General features: G+C 50.3%; 5 protein-coding genes across 5 annotated transcripts; 2 read left to right on the top strand and 3 right to left on the bottom strand.

Moving 5' to 3' along the window:
• Positions 1-53: 53 nt before the first annotated feature.
• Positions 54-1,559, bottom strand: GUITHDRAFT_156300 (hypothetical protein; the record flags this gene model as incomplete). Its single annotated transcript, XM_005819455.1, is given in 6 exon segments — positions 54-71; positions 86-137; positions 258-339; positions 420-474; positions 608-975; positions 1,493-1,559. A coding segment is annotated over 1 exon segment (309 nt), but the record flags the coding sequence as incomplete, so codon positions are not given.
• Positions 1,560-7,263: 5,704 nt separating this feature from the next.
• GUITHDRAFT_60118 (putative THIM) lies at positions 7,264-7,993 on the top strand (the record flags this gene model as incomplete). Its single annotated transcript, XM_005819456.1, has 3 exons — positions 7,264-7,354; positions 7,404-7,681; positions 7,760-7,993. Coding segments are annotated over 3 exons (603 nt in total), but the record flags the coding sequence as incomplete, so codon positions are not given.
• Positions 7,994-9,438: 1,445 nt separating this feature from the next.
• On the bottom strand, positions 9,439-10,509 carry GUITHDRAFT_121285 (hypothetical protein; the record flags this gene model as incomplete). The annotated part of the gene is made up of 1 exon (XM_005819457.1): positions 9,439-10,509. The coding sequence occupies one exon, from the start codon at positions 10,507-10,509 to the stop codon at positions 9,439-9,441; it is 1,071 nt and encodes a 356-aa protein (XP_005819514.1).
• A 718-nt stretch (positions 10,510-11,227) lies between these two features.
• Positions 11,228-12,316, bottom strand: GUITHDRAFT_121286 (hypothetical protein; the record flags this gene model as incomplete). Its single annotated transcript, XM_005819458.1, has 1 exon — positions 11,228-12,316. One exon carries the CDS (start codon positions 12,314-12,316, stop codon positions 11,228-11,230), a length of 1,089 nt encoding a protein of 362 aa, XP_005819515.1.
• A 1,446-nt stretch (positions 12,317-13,762) lies between these two features.
• Positions 13,763-16,487, top strand: GUITHDRAFT_148559 (hypothetical protein; the record flags this gene model as incomplete). The annotated part of the gene is made up of 13 exons (XM_005819459.1): positions 13,763-13,822; positions 14,415-14,712; positions 14,768-14,821; positions 14,872-14,957; positions 15,058-15,120; positions 15,167-15,241; positions 15,289-15,367; positions 15,421-15,482; positions 15,525-15,608; positions 15,657-15,713; positions 15,820-15,887; positions 15,909-16,234; positions 16,408-16,487. The coding sequence occupies 13 exons, from the start codon at positions 13,763-13,765 to the stop codon at positions 16,485-16,487; spliced, it is 1,392 nt and encodes a 463-aa protein (XP_005819516.1).
• Between the last annotated feature and the right edge of the window lie 243 nt (positions 16,488-16,730).

A 16,730-nucleotide genomic window follows, 5' to 3' on the forward strand; every position in this document is an offset into this window, starting at 1 on the left:
GACCGAGCGAGGATCCGACCATCCCTTGCTTCACAGCTCCACAGCTGGGCAGCAGCGACACGTTTCCTCCCGCCTCACTCTTAATGGCAATGTTGCCGGAAATCCCCTGCTTCAGCCCATGCAGGACCAAGGAAGGCCTTCATATGAATCAGTGACGAGAAAGCATAACGAAGAGAAATGAAGGAAGTAGAGTTTGGGTATGAGAGGAATGAGGAAGAGAAGGGAGGAGGGGGAAGAGGAGAGGTGGGAGATCTTACATCGAGTGCGCGTTCTCCTGAGCTGAGGCCTTCAGCATCTGCCATGGTTCGGACTGCTCCTCCCTTTTGATCAAACTTTCAACTACCAGACAGCGTCAGGACTTTCAGAATGGAAAGGGTTGTGGCGAGAGGGTAGAAGGAAGAGGAATGGGTAAGCTGTACCTGTAAAGGCCTTCATGTTCTCTGCAATCGGGGACTCTCTCTCGACAAGATTCTCCTGTGCCGACGAAAGGAGGCAGAGGAGGCGAACGGGAGGGCAGATTGTAACGAGAACGAAGGGAAGAGGGGGGGAAGAGGAGGAAGAGAGAGTCAAATCCACCGATGGGATACAGGCAAGAGAGCTACAGTACCTTGGTGTCCATGCTCCATCTGCTCCATGATAAGATGGACGAGGAGGAGGAGGACGGAGAGTCGGTAAGCTCTGCGACGCTGATCCCTCCCGACGCTGTGGGCTTGTGCTCATCCCTCTCGCTCCCTCGGCTACATGGATCTCCTAGAGCCTGCTTCGCTCCCTCCAGCTGTGCAGCTTGAAGGAGATTCTCCACAGCATTCAGGAAAGTGTGGGTGACCTCTGCCCTAGGGCTGCTCGGTGCCGTGCTGAAGTTGCTCAACTCCGTATCGCTCCTCTGATATTTCTTCGCCTCGAAATGAACGTCGGCCAGCACTTCTGCCGACGCTCTCTTGCCCCCCATCTCGCTTGCGATCTTCTCAGACAGAACTAGGATATTCGAGTTAGCTTGACATAGGATGGATGGAAAAAGAAGGGAAGTTTGTTGAGGGGGGGAGGGATACGGAGAGGGGATAAATTCGAAAACAGAGGAAGGAGGTCAAGGAATAAGGAGGGCATAAGATTTGGTGGTTCATCATGCTGCGAGGAGGATGCAAGGGTACAGCAGAAGGATAACATGAAATCGAATTTATGCGTTGAAATCGGACTTCGAGGGCATCCAACTTTCGCAAGATGCAGGAATCGAGCAGGGAGAAGAGCATGAAGAGCATACAGGAAAGATGGAAACTAAGCATGAGGATTTCGCTGCTGTTCACCACTAAGAACAATTCCGACAAGATATTCCGTGCCAGTTTTCACTGGCCGTGCCAGGAAACGAATCTAACCCACGAATGAAATTTTCTTTGGAAAGCTCAAGAAGAGATGATGATGGCGTAAGAAAGGAAACAGCAAGTCATGGAGGCGAGAGGAACAAATCGAAGACGAGGGTACAACCTCCTGATCTCACCTGCTCCTTGTTTGCTTCCCCATCCTCCTCCTCCCAATTCCTTCGCTCGCCATGCTTCCAGATGGGCGCGGGGAGGGACGGGGGGGGGTGAGGGCGAGATTTGGTGGGTTAGGGTCCTGGGGGGACTTAGCAGTATGGTGGGGTAGTCGGTTTTTGGGGTGCCACTATCATTTTAGAGGATGAAAGGGGGTAGAGGATTGGGAAAAGGTGGGGTCATTTAGTGTAAGGTGCATTTTTTGGTGGTAGGGTACAAGATCTGTCTCAGGTAATGGGGTGGATGAGATTGTGGGTAGTAAAATTATATATTGGGTGGGTCTTGAAGACAGTCATAAAGGGGGTGATGCATCGATGTTCTCTAAAATGGGGGGTATTGTTTTCACAGGGTGGGTGGTACCAGTACATCCGACTCATGCGGCATGAATTGTGATGGGACATTGTGGGGGAGGTAGGGTGGAGCAGGGGAAGGGTTTTGTTCGTCCAGGTGGGGTAGATCAAGTAGGAAAGTGGGGTGGTGGTCCAAAGGGGGGCGAACTCGTAATGGTAAAAGAACCGGGTACGATCGGGTACAAATAGGGGGTGATTAATGATAGGACGAGGTGTAGGTGTGGTGGGTGGCATGGATCTTTTACAGGGTGGGGGTCGATTCCGATGGTGTTGGGGGGGTTGTGGAAACTTTTGATTATCGAATTCGGGGGTGGTGTAGCAAATTGACCTCTAGGAAAGGGTTGACTCCCGAAGGGGTGGCAGTCGGATACCAATCAGGGGGTGGGGGTGATGAAGTTATTTTCTGTGATCTAGGGGTCGACATGTATAGCCTTTGCTGATATTATCATCATCGAGACTTCTTTGTAGTATGTCGTCATACTAAAAATAGTATTGAACCTTCAGAGTTTCCGATAAATGGTGGTCGAAAGCAGATCACCGAAGCTCGTGGTGGGGTCTTCGGACAAAGAAGGGTGGGTAGTCAGAGGTGGGGAGGTGAGGTGGTCAGCAGACGTTTTCAAGGAGGTAGGTCGTTCTTGTGGTGGGTGGGTAGGTCAGAGACGGTCTCCTGGTCCTATCAGGTACATTGGGGCCCCTTTGCGTCCCTATGGGATCCACCCCAAACACCACCCTTCTTTTAATGTACCCTACCTATCCCGGAACACGATCTGTTCTGACCACCCCCTGTGCTACTAAAGTTTTCGTAGCATATCTGGGAGAGGTGGATTCTTCAGGTACCCCTCACCCCACGATCTACATGACCCTACCCACACTTTTGCCTTTGAAACTCTACCACCCATTTTGAGAACCTCCCTCAAGGTGAGCACCCTACCCTCGCTTTAGTAAAGAAGGCACCTTACCCCTACCCCTCGAATTGGGACCTAGAGAATTCACTACCCTAAAAATTTGACCCTACCCTACCGTATTATGGTCAATTGCTTCGTTCTCCTGGTTGGCACAATCCACCACGAGATGACCCACCCAAGAAAAAGACGTGTACTACCCCCCGATAGAACAGATGCGACCATAGGGTCAAAGTGTGGATTACCCCATCTGAAGCTATGAAAATGACCGGTACAAGGCAATTCATTATTGGCTGAAAGGAAATCGCCTACAGACCCAGTACCCCCTACCTCGAGAATATGGATTGATTGTGACCCCCTGTGGAAAAAAGAAACTACCCCCCATAGAAGTGTGCAGAAGTACCCCACCCCTGTAGGCAACCTGCGTGAACATTCTTTCAGCCGTAAGTGCCTGCCCACCCATGGATTAGATGTCCCGAACAGGGTACTGGCGTAAAACACCCCCTCATATCCCTTCGAGTTTGTGAAAGGGTACCCTACCCCCACCTCCCCTTCTGTTCACCACCACCCCTATCTCCAATACCCTACGATCATTTTCCTCTGGAAAGACTCGACCACCACCCCCATCGAGGATAATGCAGATCATGAGTACCCATCTGCCTCAGACTCCCTGCAACCCACTACCTTACCCATCCATATTCCCCTTTCAAACCCCCACCCCTCAAATTCCATAACAGTACCCCTATCATTGTATATGCACATACAGGACCTGGGATCATGACCCCTCCTTGGTGATTTATGCTTTTGTATCCACCCCACATTGATACATATACTACCCCCTCTAACTTTCAACCCACCCACAAAAGGACCCCTATTTTCTATGTGGGGTGGTAGAATCTCGAAAGCGAAATTGTACCAGAAATGAGAAGGCGCAACTTGCAACATCCCGGTACAAATTTAAAACATGAGTACATACTAAAATACAAAAGATAGAAACAGATTGTACCAAGAGTAGATGATTTTATAATTGGAATGTACAAATATTTGATCTTGATTGGTACCAGACTCAGGTTGGTAATGACCCAACCGCGATCCCCAACCCTAGGTAGGGTCCATATAGGACCGGTACAATGGAAGACTTGATAGGGTTTTTAGAGTCGATCCGTTGGGTGAGTGCAAAAGACTCTCCCTAGGAGGGGGAGAGGGAGGTGTTTTAAACTTAAAATTTTCTTGTACGAATAACGGCGCATCGGGATCTTGCGTTTTAAAACTGCGGGATGGCGGGATGTACAGAGTACCCCTGCTAATTGTGATAAACTCACCGGTATATTTCGAGAATTTTGAACTCGAGCATCACAGGCAACACCATGCCTACAATTTGGTTTTTATCTTAAAACCTTTACAATATAGTTTTTAAAAAGCGTCCCTTGTAGCATCCCATGTTGCTCTCCGGGAGACGTGGGGTATCACACAAGCGAAAGAAAAAATCTTAAAACTATTTTTCAATTGTACCAGCAGTCGCAAAGAAGTTTCAGTTATATATTTATAGAAACCCCAAAAATGCAACAGTTGGTTTTGCGGGCCCCGGGCTGGACCCGGCTCAACCCGGAGTCACTGAGCCGTGTTCCGTCGGTTATGAGCCTCGATTGCCTTGACTGACGGTTACGTTGATTTGTCCGAAATAACGATAAGGTAAGTGCGGCGTGCGAAAATGTCGGAGGCGCTCAGGTGAAACAAGCCGTGCACGAGGGAAGAACCGCGCGCGCATGTGGAACGAGAAATGCAAACAGAATATATCTGAGGAAATTATCGAATTACGTCAAGATCTCAACCAGAAAGAAGATCCTTATGATAGTATGCTTCAACTTGAACGCTGATAGTGCAAATAACGAAGCCTGCGTTGTTCGGTTGAAATGTACACGATTGAGAAGTGATGCTCCAGGTAGACGATAGAAACAGTTGTCTAAAGAACCAGGAAGTGTTTTTCAATATCCACAATAAATGACAATCCAGACAAATGTGAATGTAATCAATGAATTGACCAAATTGAGCAAATGTAAAGGAATTGAACCAGGCTGGAAGGTCAGCACAAGGTAAACACGAATTTCGAAAGAAGTCGATGATCGAAATGATTTCCTTGACAGGTTTCGGCCCCGATGGACAAGATGAAAATATCCAATAAAGCAGTACGTTCAAGATGTTGAAGTTGACACAACACTGCTGAAGGTAACCTTGAGTACAAACCGCCATTGCTCCTACGGAACAGGACGCGCGTGCAGCGGTCAAACGCAGCGCGTGCAACACGAAACGCTGCGAACTCAGAAGGAACATTCTCGCAAACATCAGTCTTCTGCACCTCCTAACGAGTGTGATCAGAACATCTTACAGCTTATCAAGCGCGACCCGACATTCAAGGCAAAGGATACCTGCACTTATCTCTTTTCGAAAGGACGGATACAAACCAGCGATGCAAAACATCTCCACAACCTCGACAATAGTCAAGACCCGTTTCAAGATTCTGAAGAGTTGCAAGAACATCGAGCAAGAACTTTTAGACCAGCCTTCTTACATCTATCGCTTACAACGTCATAAAAAGATTTCTCAGCCACCAATCCCTTGCCACGTTCCTCCTTGTCCTTGCTCCTGCTCTTCCTCCTCCTTCAGCCAACTCTTCCGCCTTACTTTCCTTTTACCTTCTCTCTTGGTCCACACTTGTGTCAACAAGCTACCTTCTGTCACGACCAGACGTCACCTCGCGCGCAACGAGAACTGAGTCGATCGATCCTCAAGTCAACTACTTAGCCGTCGATCATACTTGACTCGGGTTTCTCAAGGCTTCGTGTACTTCCACCTCTAAGGGGAATCTAAACCAGGAGTCGCCCCAACAGGTCATGTTGTGGTATGTCACGGTACTCTTGTGCAAGGTATGCCTTCCTAGATTTGATGTATTGTTGATAGCGCTGTCCTGGAAGTGCCGAGAGCTTGGTATAGTCCAGGTAAGTCTTGTTGTTGCTGTCTTCGATGCGCTATCTTCATCACGGAGTCCTTTCGAGCCGCTGAGCCCCACTAGTCAGCTACCGTGACTGTGCTCGGACAGCCTCGGACCCGGACCGTATCATGTCCACACAACAATAAACTCCAATGAGTACAACACAAAACACACATCCGCCTTTCAAACCTCAAGATAACGTTGAAAGATCAAACTCATAGTATTCATCGCAAATGCTCTTGCACTCCTCAATGCAACATCAAAGTGTTGAGATCTCTGTAGAAAGATCTCTGTTCATCAGACATAAACGACCACAGTTTCTCAATCACAACAACAGACGAGCGAATGTTGTTCAAATCCACATCGTTAGGATGATACCCACAACCTCGTTTTTGGCGGGCATTCGATAAGATGGCGGGGGTAGAAGAGCTATCAGAATTTGACTAGCAGAGAGATAGAACCGTCAGAGTTATAGGACCGTTAAAGACTGATAGGGCCGCAGAGTTACAGGACCGTTAAAGACAATAGGCCCCAGAGATAGGGCATAGGACCGCTAGAGAAGATAGGGCATAGGACCGCTAGAGATATAGGACCGCTAGAGATATAGGACCGTCAAAGACAATAGGCCCGCAGAGATAGGGCATAGGACCGCTAGAGAAGATAGGGCATAGGACCGCTAGAGATATAGGACCGCTAGAGATATAGGACCGCTAGAGATATAGGACCGTTAAAGACAATAGGGCCGCAGAGATAGGGCATAGGGCCGCTAGAGAAGATAGGACATAGGACCTCTAGAGATATAGGACCGCTAGAGATATAGGACCGCTGGAGATATAGGGCCGCTAGAGAAGATAGGGCATAGGGCCGCTAGAGATATAGGACCGCTAGAGATATAGGAAGAAGATAGGGCATAGGGGCGCTAGAGATATAGGACCGCTAGAGAAGATAGGGCATAGGGGGGCTAGAGATATAGGTCCGCCAAAGAAGATAGGGCATAGAGTTATAGGACCGCTAGAGAAGATAGGGCATAGGGGGGCTAGAGATATAGGACCGCCAAAGAAGATAGGGCATAGAGTTATAGGACCGCTAGAGAAGATAGGGCATAGAGATATAGGACCGCTAGAGATAGGGCATAGGACCGCTAGAGCTGGTAAGTCGATCTGACCTGACAATAAAATATATAGTGTGCCTCGACTGGCTGTGAACAGTAGCTGACCAGCACTCTATAGATAAATATTGTAGCTTACCAGCACTCTATAGATAAATATTGTAGCTTACCAGCACTCCATAGATAAATATTGTAGCTTTATCAACTTGATCTAAAACGACAGATGCGAATGCTTTTCGCCGCGACGGAGCGCTGCGCGATGATTCAGGTTGCCCGCGTCGCCCTTCTGTATTCTGCTTTTCACCTCCCAAGATGTACACCGCAGAGAAAAGCTCTGTCTCTCAGAGCGAGTACAGCACCTGTCAGTGACCAATCGGGCGAACCTGGAAGGCTGTTGGATTCCCTTCGAGAGATAACTCCTCGTGTCATGTTCATCCAGAGTTGTGTCGCCATGGACTTATCTGCCAACGTCTTGCTTGGTGATGTATCCTGTCTGTCACATTTCGACACCTGACCTACCTTCATTAGCGGCTGGGGCATCTCCTGTGATGCTCCATGCAGCAGAGGAGGTAGAAGACCTGATGAAGCTCTCTGCCGCTCTCTCCATCAGTGCAGGAGCTGCGTCTTCGCCGACTTGGATCAAGGCCATGGAGCTCGCAGCGTCCACAGCCCATGGCAGTGGAAAGCCGTGGGTCCTCGACTCAGAAGGCTGTGGGGAGTCGGCCTATCGCAGCGAGCTGTGTGCAAGGCTGATGCAGTACCATCCTACCGCCGTCAGGGGAAGCCCTCTGGAGATCATGGCTCTGGTGACCCCTGCTGCTCGCTCCTCTGGCCCTTACCTCACCATGTGCCTGCAGGCAGACGTCTGCAAGGTGGTGGTGGAGGCAGCTGGAGGAGATGACACTGAAGACTGGGAGGTCAAACTCGAGACACAGCGAGCGTTCCCTGCGGCTCTTGCATTGGCGAAGCACTTCAAGTGTGTGACGGCGATATCGAACACTCAAGACAACATTGTCACAGATGGGGCTACCAAAGCGATCATACAAAGTGGCGGGAAAAAGGGGTACATACGTTTGATTGCGGGTACCGGAACATCCCTGAGCGCGCTAAGGTCAGCAGGCTGCTGATAGTCTTTTTCGCCTGTTGACAACAGTGCCTGCAGCGCTGCCTACTGCGCGGTCTGCAGCTCGACGATAGATGCGGTCAGCGAAGCATTCTTGCACCTCCATGCTGCTTCGCAGATCGCCGAGTTCGCTTATGAGGTGCGTGAGATGCTTCAGCTCTGACCACTCTGAGAGCGCCGAAACAGGACTATGAGCAATTATGGTCAAAAGGCCCAGGCAGTCAGAAACAGCGCCTGCTAGACAAGGTAGCTTGTGTCTTGATCGGATGATAAAGTCTGACGGGTACGGTACAAGATGTACAACATCAATTCACATCGAGTCCATGATGTGGTACGTATGGCGACGCTTGTCTGTTTTCAGGTCTGTCAAGATGGTAATGCTTGACATTGAATCAGGGATTCTGCTCAACCTATGATCTGCTGTAAGTCGAGCCGTCATCATACAAAGTTGTATTCGCATAAAACAACGCTAGATGTGTATCTATGCAATGCCATGTCTCGCGCTCGCTGCAGCCTCCTTCCTATGCCACAATGCCATTGCAGTAAGACCTCCTCTTGACAAGAAATAATGTCAGTCATGTTCTAGACCAGGAGCACGCTGCTGATCCTCTTGGACGAAGCCGTGGACGTGGCCATTTTAATGATGTCGAAGAGCGAGCTGATGGGGGTGAGGATCCATCAGCCTCCACTGTGCGTACAGGCAAGCAGATAGATGGTGGCTTGATGCCCCTGTCAAGCAGCAGGAGCGCCAGCTCTTGCATGATTATTCTCGCAAGCTCCATCTCACCAGGTGTAGCCTCTTGTGTCTGGCGCATGTCACGTCACCTCTGGGGAAGCACACCAGAGCAAGAGGCTCACATGGACTCTCCTCCTCAATCTCTTGCTTCGCCCTTGTAGAGCATCGAGCGGAGAGCTGCTCGTGATGCCACATGAACCAACATCTTTGGGCAGAAGAAGTCTTAGTCAAATGAACCTGCAGATTGGCTCGAAATCTTTTATCCTACATTTCATATGCTTCCATCACTCAGTGATGCTATCAGGTCAAAGGGGAGACAAGCAATGCTCTTACACCTGCCACTGGTGAAGTTGATGATAGAGGGATCAAACTCATAGTACTTATCGCAAATGCTCTTGCACTCCTCAATGGTTGGCAACATCACCCTCTGTAGAAAGATCTCTGTTCATCAGACATAAACGACCACAGACGAGCGAATGTTGTTCAAATCCTCAACACACATAACATACACTTACGGAGCTGCACACCCTTCTCGTCCTCGAACAGGAAAAGACACTGGGGTCGTTTCAGATCTATGGGGTCCTTGCTTGCAGCTTCGATGAGAGACTCCAAAGCCCGCGGTCCTCCCTGAAACAGCCTAAGCATCGAGCTGTGCGGCATCGTCGGGTGCGACATGCAAGCCTCCGAGAGCAGAAAAGTCATCTTCAACATCGACCACCATCATTCCTCTTGCGCTTGCTCTTGAAAGACACTCTGGTGTCATCCGAGGGAGGGTTCAACAGCTCATCATCCGTAAACATGTGGGATTGATCCAGTATCAGCCACCTGAGAGCGTCAGAGTTTGCGCGACGGGTGCGCGGAACCTTGGCTTGATTCGACACGTACCGCATGACGTCAGCAAAGGTCCCACCATTGACCAACAGCTTGAGTGCACTGTTGTAGTGCTTGTAGTGCTGGCCAATGAGCCCAGGGATGTTGCTGTCCATTTCGGAATAGCCGATGCATGTCATACCGGGCCAGATGATCACATCTTTCGGGTTGTTGACAATCTTGTCGTCACTGAGCGTACATGCAACACAGCCACGAGAAATGGGGTTGTAGACCAAGTGATGGCTTCCAACCATGATGTTGTCCTTCATCTTGTACTTACGTGCAAATCCACCAAGATACCTGAAGATCTGACAGAACCTCGTCTCACGAACACACTTGCAGCACATGTAGACACATGCGATGCTAGTGAGCTTGTTGGATGCATCAGTATCCTGCTCCATCAACTTCATCCTCTCTTGCATCTTGAAGTAGTCCACGGCAGAAATAAGAAGCGAGCTTGCACACGTCTCAGTGCAAGGCGTGCCATCATCCTTCCTCGGGCACTTGAGGCAGTTCATAGGGGCAGAGCACCAAGCACAAGAAATGCTCGTACACTTGATGGAGGGCATCAGAAGCTGCGTTGGCCAGGTGGTTTCGCAACCACTTCCTGCGGCCGGGGTCCACATTACCTCCTCACGTTGTAGAGACCTGCGGAGGCTCTGGTGGCTGTCTCTCATAACTGTCCCCATCTCGATGATGGCAGGCTGAATACCGGCCGCCAGAGGCTTGGGGATTGTACACTGTAAAACATTACATCTTTCCTTCCATGATGGAATGACCAGTCCACTCCGATAACACTGAGTGGAAACTGGTGGTTTCCACAGGCGCAGAGCCACTGGAATGGGTTGCTCTGCCTTGTCGGGATCGGAGTACATGACCTCGTTCAAATTGAGAGTGCCAGACATCTCTAGACTGCAACAAGATGCCGATTGAAATGTCGACCCTTATATCTACACGAAAGGCGTTGACCTCTCCTTGCAGCCACAGCCCGGTGGCGAGTGAGTCACGAGTCGAGCTGGGAACTTGAAATAATAGGGACACAGGGGAATCTGACATCTGCTGATAAAATGCCAGGAACTTACTCTGAATTCTGCTAGTAAAATGCCAGTAACTTACTCTGAAATCTGCTAATAAAATGCCAGGAACTTACTCTGAAATCTGCCAGTAAAATGCCAGTAACTTACTCTGAAATCTGCCAGTAAAATGCCAGTAACTTACTCTGAAATCTGCCAGTAAAATGCCAGCAACTTACTAGCACATTTCATGGTGATGTCTCGGTCACGTATCCGGACAGAAAAGGGGGTAGGGGTCACCAAGGGGGTAGGGGTCAACCCCTTCACTGACAACATTCTTGCCAGCCCCAGTGGTAAGGAGGAGAGGTGATGGGGGGTGGGGTGGTTTTGGGGGTCAGGACGACGGAGGGGAAGGATTCTAGATTTGTCTTTGCGAGCAAGTTTACTTAGAACGCCCAAGCTTGAGGACCCCAGTGGTAAGGAGGAGAGGTGATGGGGGGTGGGGTGGTTTTGGGGGTCAGGACGTCTTCACCCTGAAACAGCCTAAGCATCGAGCTGTGCGGCATCGTCGGGTGCGACATGCAAGCCTCCGAGAGCAGAAAAGTCATCTTCAACATCGACGACCATCATTCCTCTTGCGCTTGCTCTTGAAAGACACTCTGGTGTCATCCGAGGGAGGGTTCAACAGCTCATCATCCGTAAACATGTGGGATTGATCCAGTATCAGCCACCTGAGAGCGTCAGAGTGTGCGCGACGGGTGCGCGGAACCTTGGCTTGATTCGACACGTACCGCATGACGTCAGCAAAGGTCCCACCATTGACCAACAGCTTGAGTGCACTGTTGTAGTGCTTGTAGTGCTGGCCAATGAGCCCAGGGATGTTGCTGTCCATTTCGGAATAGCCGATGCATGTCATACCGGGCCAGATGATCACATCTTTCGGGTTGTTGACAATCTTGTCGTCACTGAGCGTACATGCAACACAGCCACGAGAAATGGGGTTGTAGACCAAGTGATGGCTTCCAACCATGATGTTGTCCTTCATCTTGTACTTACGTGCAAATCCACCAAGATACCTGAAGATCTGACAAAACCTCGTCTCACGAACACACTTGCAGCACATGTAGACACATGCGATGCTAGTGAGCTTGTTGGATGCATCAGTATCCTGCTCCATCAACTTCATCCTCTCTTGCATCTTGAAGTAGTCCACGGCAGAAATAAGAAGCGAGCTTGCACACGTCTCAGTGCAAGGCGTGCCATCATCCTTCCTCGGGCACTTGAGGCAGTTCATAGGGGCAGAGCACCAAGCACAAGAAATGCTCGTACACTTGCCACTGGTGAAGTTGATGATGGAGGGCATCAGAAGCTGCGTTGGCCAGGTGGTTTCGCAACCACTTCCTGCGGCCGGGGTCCACATTACCTCCTCACGTTGTAGAGACCTGCGGAGGCTCTGGTGGCTGTCTCTCATAACTGTCCCCATCTCGATGATGGCAGGCTGAATACCGGCCGCCAGAGGCTTGGGGATTGTACACTGTAAAACATTACATCTTTCCTTCCATGATGGAATGACGAGTCCACTCCGATAACACTGAGTGGAAACTGGTGGTTTCCACAGGCGCAGAGCCACTGGAATGGGTTGCTCTGCCTTGTCGGGATCGGAGTACATGACCTCGTTCAAATTGAGAGTGCCAGACATCTCTAGACTGCAACAAGATGCCGATTGAAATGTCGACCTTTATCTACACGAAAGGCGTTGACCTCTCCTTGCAGCCACAGCCGTGGCGAGTGAGTCACGAGTCGAGCTGGGAACTTGAAATAATAGGGACACAGGGGAATCTGAAATCTGCTAATAAAATGCCAGCAACTTGCTCTGATTGTGCCAGTAACTTACTCTGAAATCTGCCAGTAAAATGCCAGTAACTTACTAGCACATTTCATGGTGATGTCTCGGCAAACAAGTCAGAATCTGAATGGTGCTGGCAAAGTAGGCGACCTCCGATGTTGGTCACGTTTGAAGCAAAGCATGGCTACCTGTCATACCCGGAGTTGCATCAACCCTCACATTCACTCGGAGGCTACGATCGGTCTCCTGAGCGGCGGCCGTTAAACTTGCGCCAAACGACGGCGGCGGCTACTAGGCTATGTTCACGGTTTCATGAGGCCCTGAATGTCAGGAGCGTTCAAGGCAAGTTCACGCGTCCCTCGGTATAACGCGACGGTACGAGGAGCGGCTTGCCTCTGATGGACCACTCGGATCACTCAGTCCGATCATCGGATCGTCATCCGATCACGGTGCCACCGGCGTGCCACGGTGTTTTGAAACGGAAACGAAAAACGTAACGGAAGCTAGAAACGTATGTAACGGAATACAATCGACGGACGGTTACGAAAATTACGAGCACATCAACCCCCTACCCCCCTGTCCTGCTTTCATGTTCCCACCTGCCCGATGAGGACCCCCAACTGAGAATTCCACCCCTCTTTCTTCCAGAATTTCTGAAGGCCTCGTGGAATGCCATGATCACCGGTCTGTTCCATAGTAAATTTAGTGGTCCTACGGTATAATTTTCGCTTTTTACCGGTCCTATTCCCAGGTCTCGGTCTACCCCACCCCCATGGATACTCTGATCCAACCATTCTTGTAGGAACACCCCTACACTCCCTACCCCACCCAGTAAAACGATCCTCTCTTCGCTTTTCTCTAAGCTTTCGATCGTAATGACGGAACGGTGAGAATCTTGTTTCTTTCTCATCACGAGCATCATCAGCATCAGCATCAGCATCAGCATCAGCATCAGCATCAGCATCAGCATCATCTCCATCATCTCCATCATCATCATCATCATCATCGTCGTCGTCGTCATCATCATCATCATCATCATCGTCGTCGTCATCGTCATCCTCCTCCTCCTCCTCCTCATCATCATCATCACCACCACCACCACCACCACCACCACCACCACCAGCAGCATCATCAGCACTATCCCGTCACCACCAGCACTACCATCCGTATCCGCACCTTTGTCTTAGTTTCCTTCTCCGTCTCCGTCTCCGTCTCTATCTCCGTCGTCTCCTCTTTCTCCTCCCTTTTTCATTCGTTTGATATCCCTCCTAATGTCTCTACCACAAACTGGTCCTTGATATGCTCCTCCTGCTCCTCCTGCTCCTCCTGCTCCTCCTGTCTATGCGTCCCATCGGCCTCGTAATCCTGATCTTAAGCTTGATTCCGATTCTGCTTCCCGTTCTCCTGCTACTGATCATCCATCTCATTCTGCCCCTGATCCTGCTTCTGAGCAGTTCGATTCTGGTGCTGATCCTCATGACACTTTCTTTCCCTCAATTCAATCTTCATGCTGCATCTCGACCTATCTCGTTCTATCTGTTCCTCTCTGTCACACACTGCTTCAGAATGTCTACTGATCCCTCCTAGTATTTGGCTGCAATTTGTGGTCCTTCATCTCGATCCATCATATATCTTATGCTTCAGTCCATCACCACGAAACCCACAACAATCACCGTCCACATCGACCCTCCGATATTACCACTTTATTGAACAGTCTCGATATATCCCAAACTTTCCCATCTTCTACTCCTCTCCACTCCATGTTATCTCTGATTGTGTGGTGCTAATCAGTCATTCCTTTCTTCCGTTGCCCTCGCTGTTATACATCATCTGCTGATCTCACCATCAGGAAGAAAGAAGCTGCTGAAAATGCCAAGGAAGCCAAGGCAGAAGCCGAAGTGAAGGAGACAGACAAACCAGCCTCTGAAGAGAAGGCTGAGGAGGAGAACAGTGCTGCTGGAAAGGCAACAGACAAGAAAGGGAGAATGCGAAGAAAAAAGGAAACACAGAAAAGAAGGAAACTGCAGAGAAGGAAACTGCAGAGAAGGAAACTGCAGAGGAGAAGGAAATTGCAGAGAAGAAGGAAACTCCTGAGAAGAAAGAAACTCCTGAGAAGAAAGGAGCAGAGAAGAAAGGAGCAGAGAAGAAAGGAGCAGAGAAGAAAGGAGCAGAGAAGAAGGGGAACACACAGAAGAAGGGAGGTGCGGAGAAAAAGGCCAGCGAAGGGAAGGAGAAGCCGAAATCCGAAGGTTGTGCACGATCACCTCAAATGGAGAGAGTTGAGTCTGACTATTTGGACTGAAGGGAATCGAAAGAGTGCGCGAGAAAGGAAGCAAGTTGAGCACTTGACGGTGGATGGTGGGGAATACGTTTCCCCCGACGATGTTTTGATGGGGACGTTAATGCAGATAATTCACATACTACCCAAAAGAAGCAGGAGGAAGGTTCCGAACCGAAATCAAAGAAGCAACGAGGCTCGGCAGAAACTTCTAAGGTATGTCCTGTGTTGCCAATGACTTCTCAACGCTCCTGACCATGATATGATCTTGCCGCACAGCCACCTGTGCATTTCCTTTCCTGACTGATTCCCTCAGATCTCGAAGGCAGTGAGCGAATGGAAACCTGAGGAGGGTCAGTTTGGAAAGTTTTTCATCAAGGTTAAACCGTGATGTCCCCAAGACACTGGCTGAGAAGACGTTGCAGGTGTCAAACGAGTGGAGGCATCTGCTAGGATTTCGCGTGTATGAGGCAGACAAGAACTCAACAGCACAGGAGAATGTAGCGACATGGCTGGCGTGTATGCGGGAGCTGATCATGGACCACAGGATACAAGATTCAAACTGAGGGAGTGGTACTGTGCTAAGGAGATTGAGCCCGAGGGGGGGTTCAAGAGCGGGGAGCAACGTAAGGATTCTTGTGAGACTGGGACACAGCAAGGCTGAGACGAGGGATTGCAGGATTCCTTCCTTGTGGTCCGCGGTGGAGGTATGAGAACATGCCCAACGACAGTTTCGTCTATGTAGGTTCGATCTAGATGCTCGTTTGAGCTGACGTCGGCCAGGTTGAAGTTAAGCACTTGTCCGTTGCGTTGGGCAAGTCCACGAGGAAATTCGTTCAGATTGTGAATGAGCAGGGGAAAGTGAAGGTGGGCACGTGCCTGGGTCGGTGATGCCGTTGATGACTACTGGGTCAGGAAGCGTATGAGAAGCTGCCAGTAGATCCGGAGCTGTTGGCCCAGCAGGAGGAGGAGGTGAGATCAACTACTGGCTGCGTTAGTTGCTGTGAGGGAGAGGAATCGGAATCGTTGAGGAGGATGTGGAGGCCGTGAAGTACGAAACATGATGAAGTGCGCACAGGAAAAGAAGAAGAAGGAGAAGGAAGCGTTGAAAGAGCAGAAACAGGTCGGCGCACTGCTTGCCAGCAGGTTGCATCCTTGTTGACACAGTACGGCAGAAAGAGAAGGAGGCAGCGAAAAAGAGGCGAGGGAGGCCAGGGAAGCAGCTAAGAAGGAGGCCAAGGAGGCGGCGAAGAAGACGAAGAGAGAGGAAGGGGAAGAGGATGGCGACGAGAAGCCGAAAGCGAAGAAAGCAAAGGCAGGGGGACGCGCGAAGGACAAGAAAGAGAAGGAGGAGAAGGAAGGGGATGAATCAGCAGCGAAGGCATCCGAGGAGGAGAAGAAGGAAGAGGAGGCAGCTACAGAAGAGTCCAAGGCAGAGCAGAACGCAGGGAGCGAGGAAAAGGCTGGAGAGCAGGAGCCGTCAAACGCACTAGGTAAATAAGCGCCTCCCCCCCCCCCCACCCTGGCTTTTTCCCCCCCCCCCCCCCCCCTTCACATGAATCGGTCGCACCCTCCTCCCTCTGCTCCTCGTCTCCCATCTTCCTTTCTCATCCACCTTCTCTCCAAGCTCCTTCTCCTCCTCGCGTCGCTCCTGACGTGCTAGCAGACAACGTCGTCGAGCCTCCTCCCACCGACGAGGCTGCAGCTGCGGCTGAAGCTACCTCATCAGACAAGCCAGCAGCATAAAGCTTGTCAGATCTCCGAGCACAGGGCCGCGACTTTCTGAAAAGTCGATGTCTTGTCGCCGAGGGGAGTAGTAGAGCAACTTCCCAGCTGAGCTGGGAGGCACCGGGGGGACGTGGAAGGGAGCTGGGAACAGTTTGCGAAAGTTTGCAGCTCCTCCTTCGCTCCCCCCTGTAACCGTCAACATCTGTAATTGTTTTAAATTAACTATGAACATTACCTGTTTGCTTCCCCTCCCTCCTCCCT

This window comes from Guillardia theta (genome assembly GCF_000315625.1).
Source record: "Guillardia theta CCMP2712 unplaced genomic scaffold GUITHscaffold_222, whole genome shotgun sequence".
Classification (NCBI taxonomy): domain Eukaryota; class Cryptophyceae; order Pyrenomonadales; family Geminigeraceae; genus Guillardia; species Guillardia theta.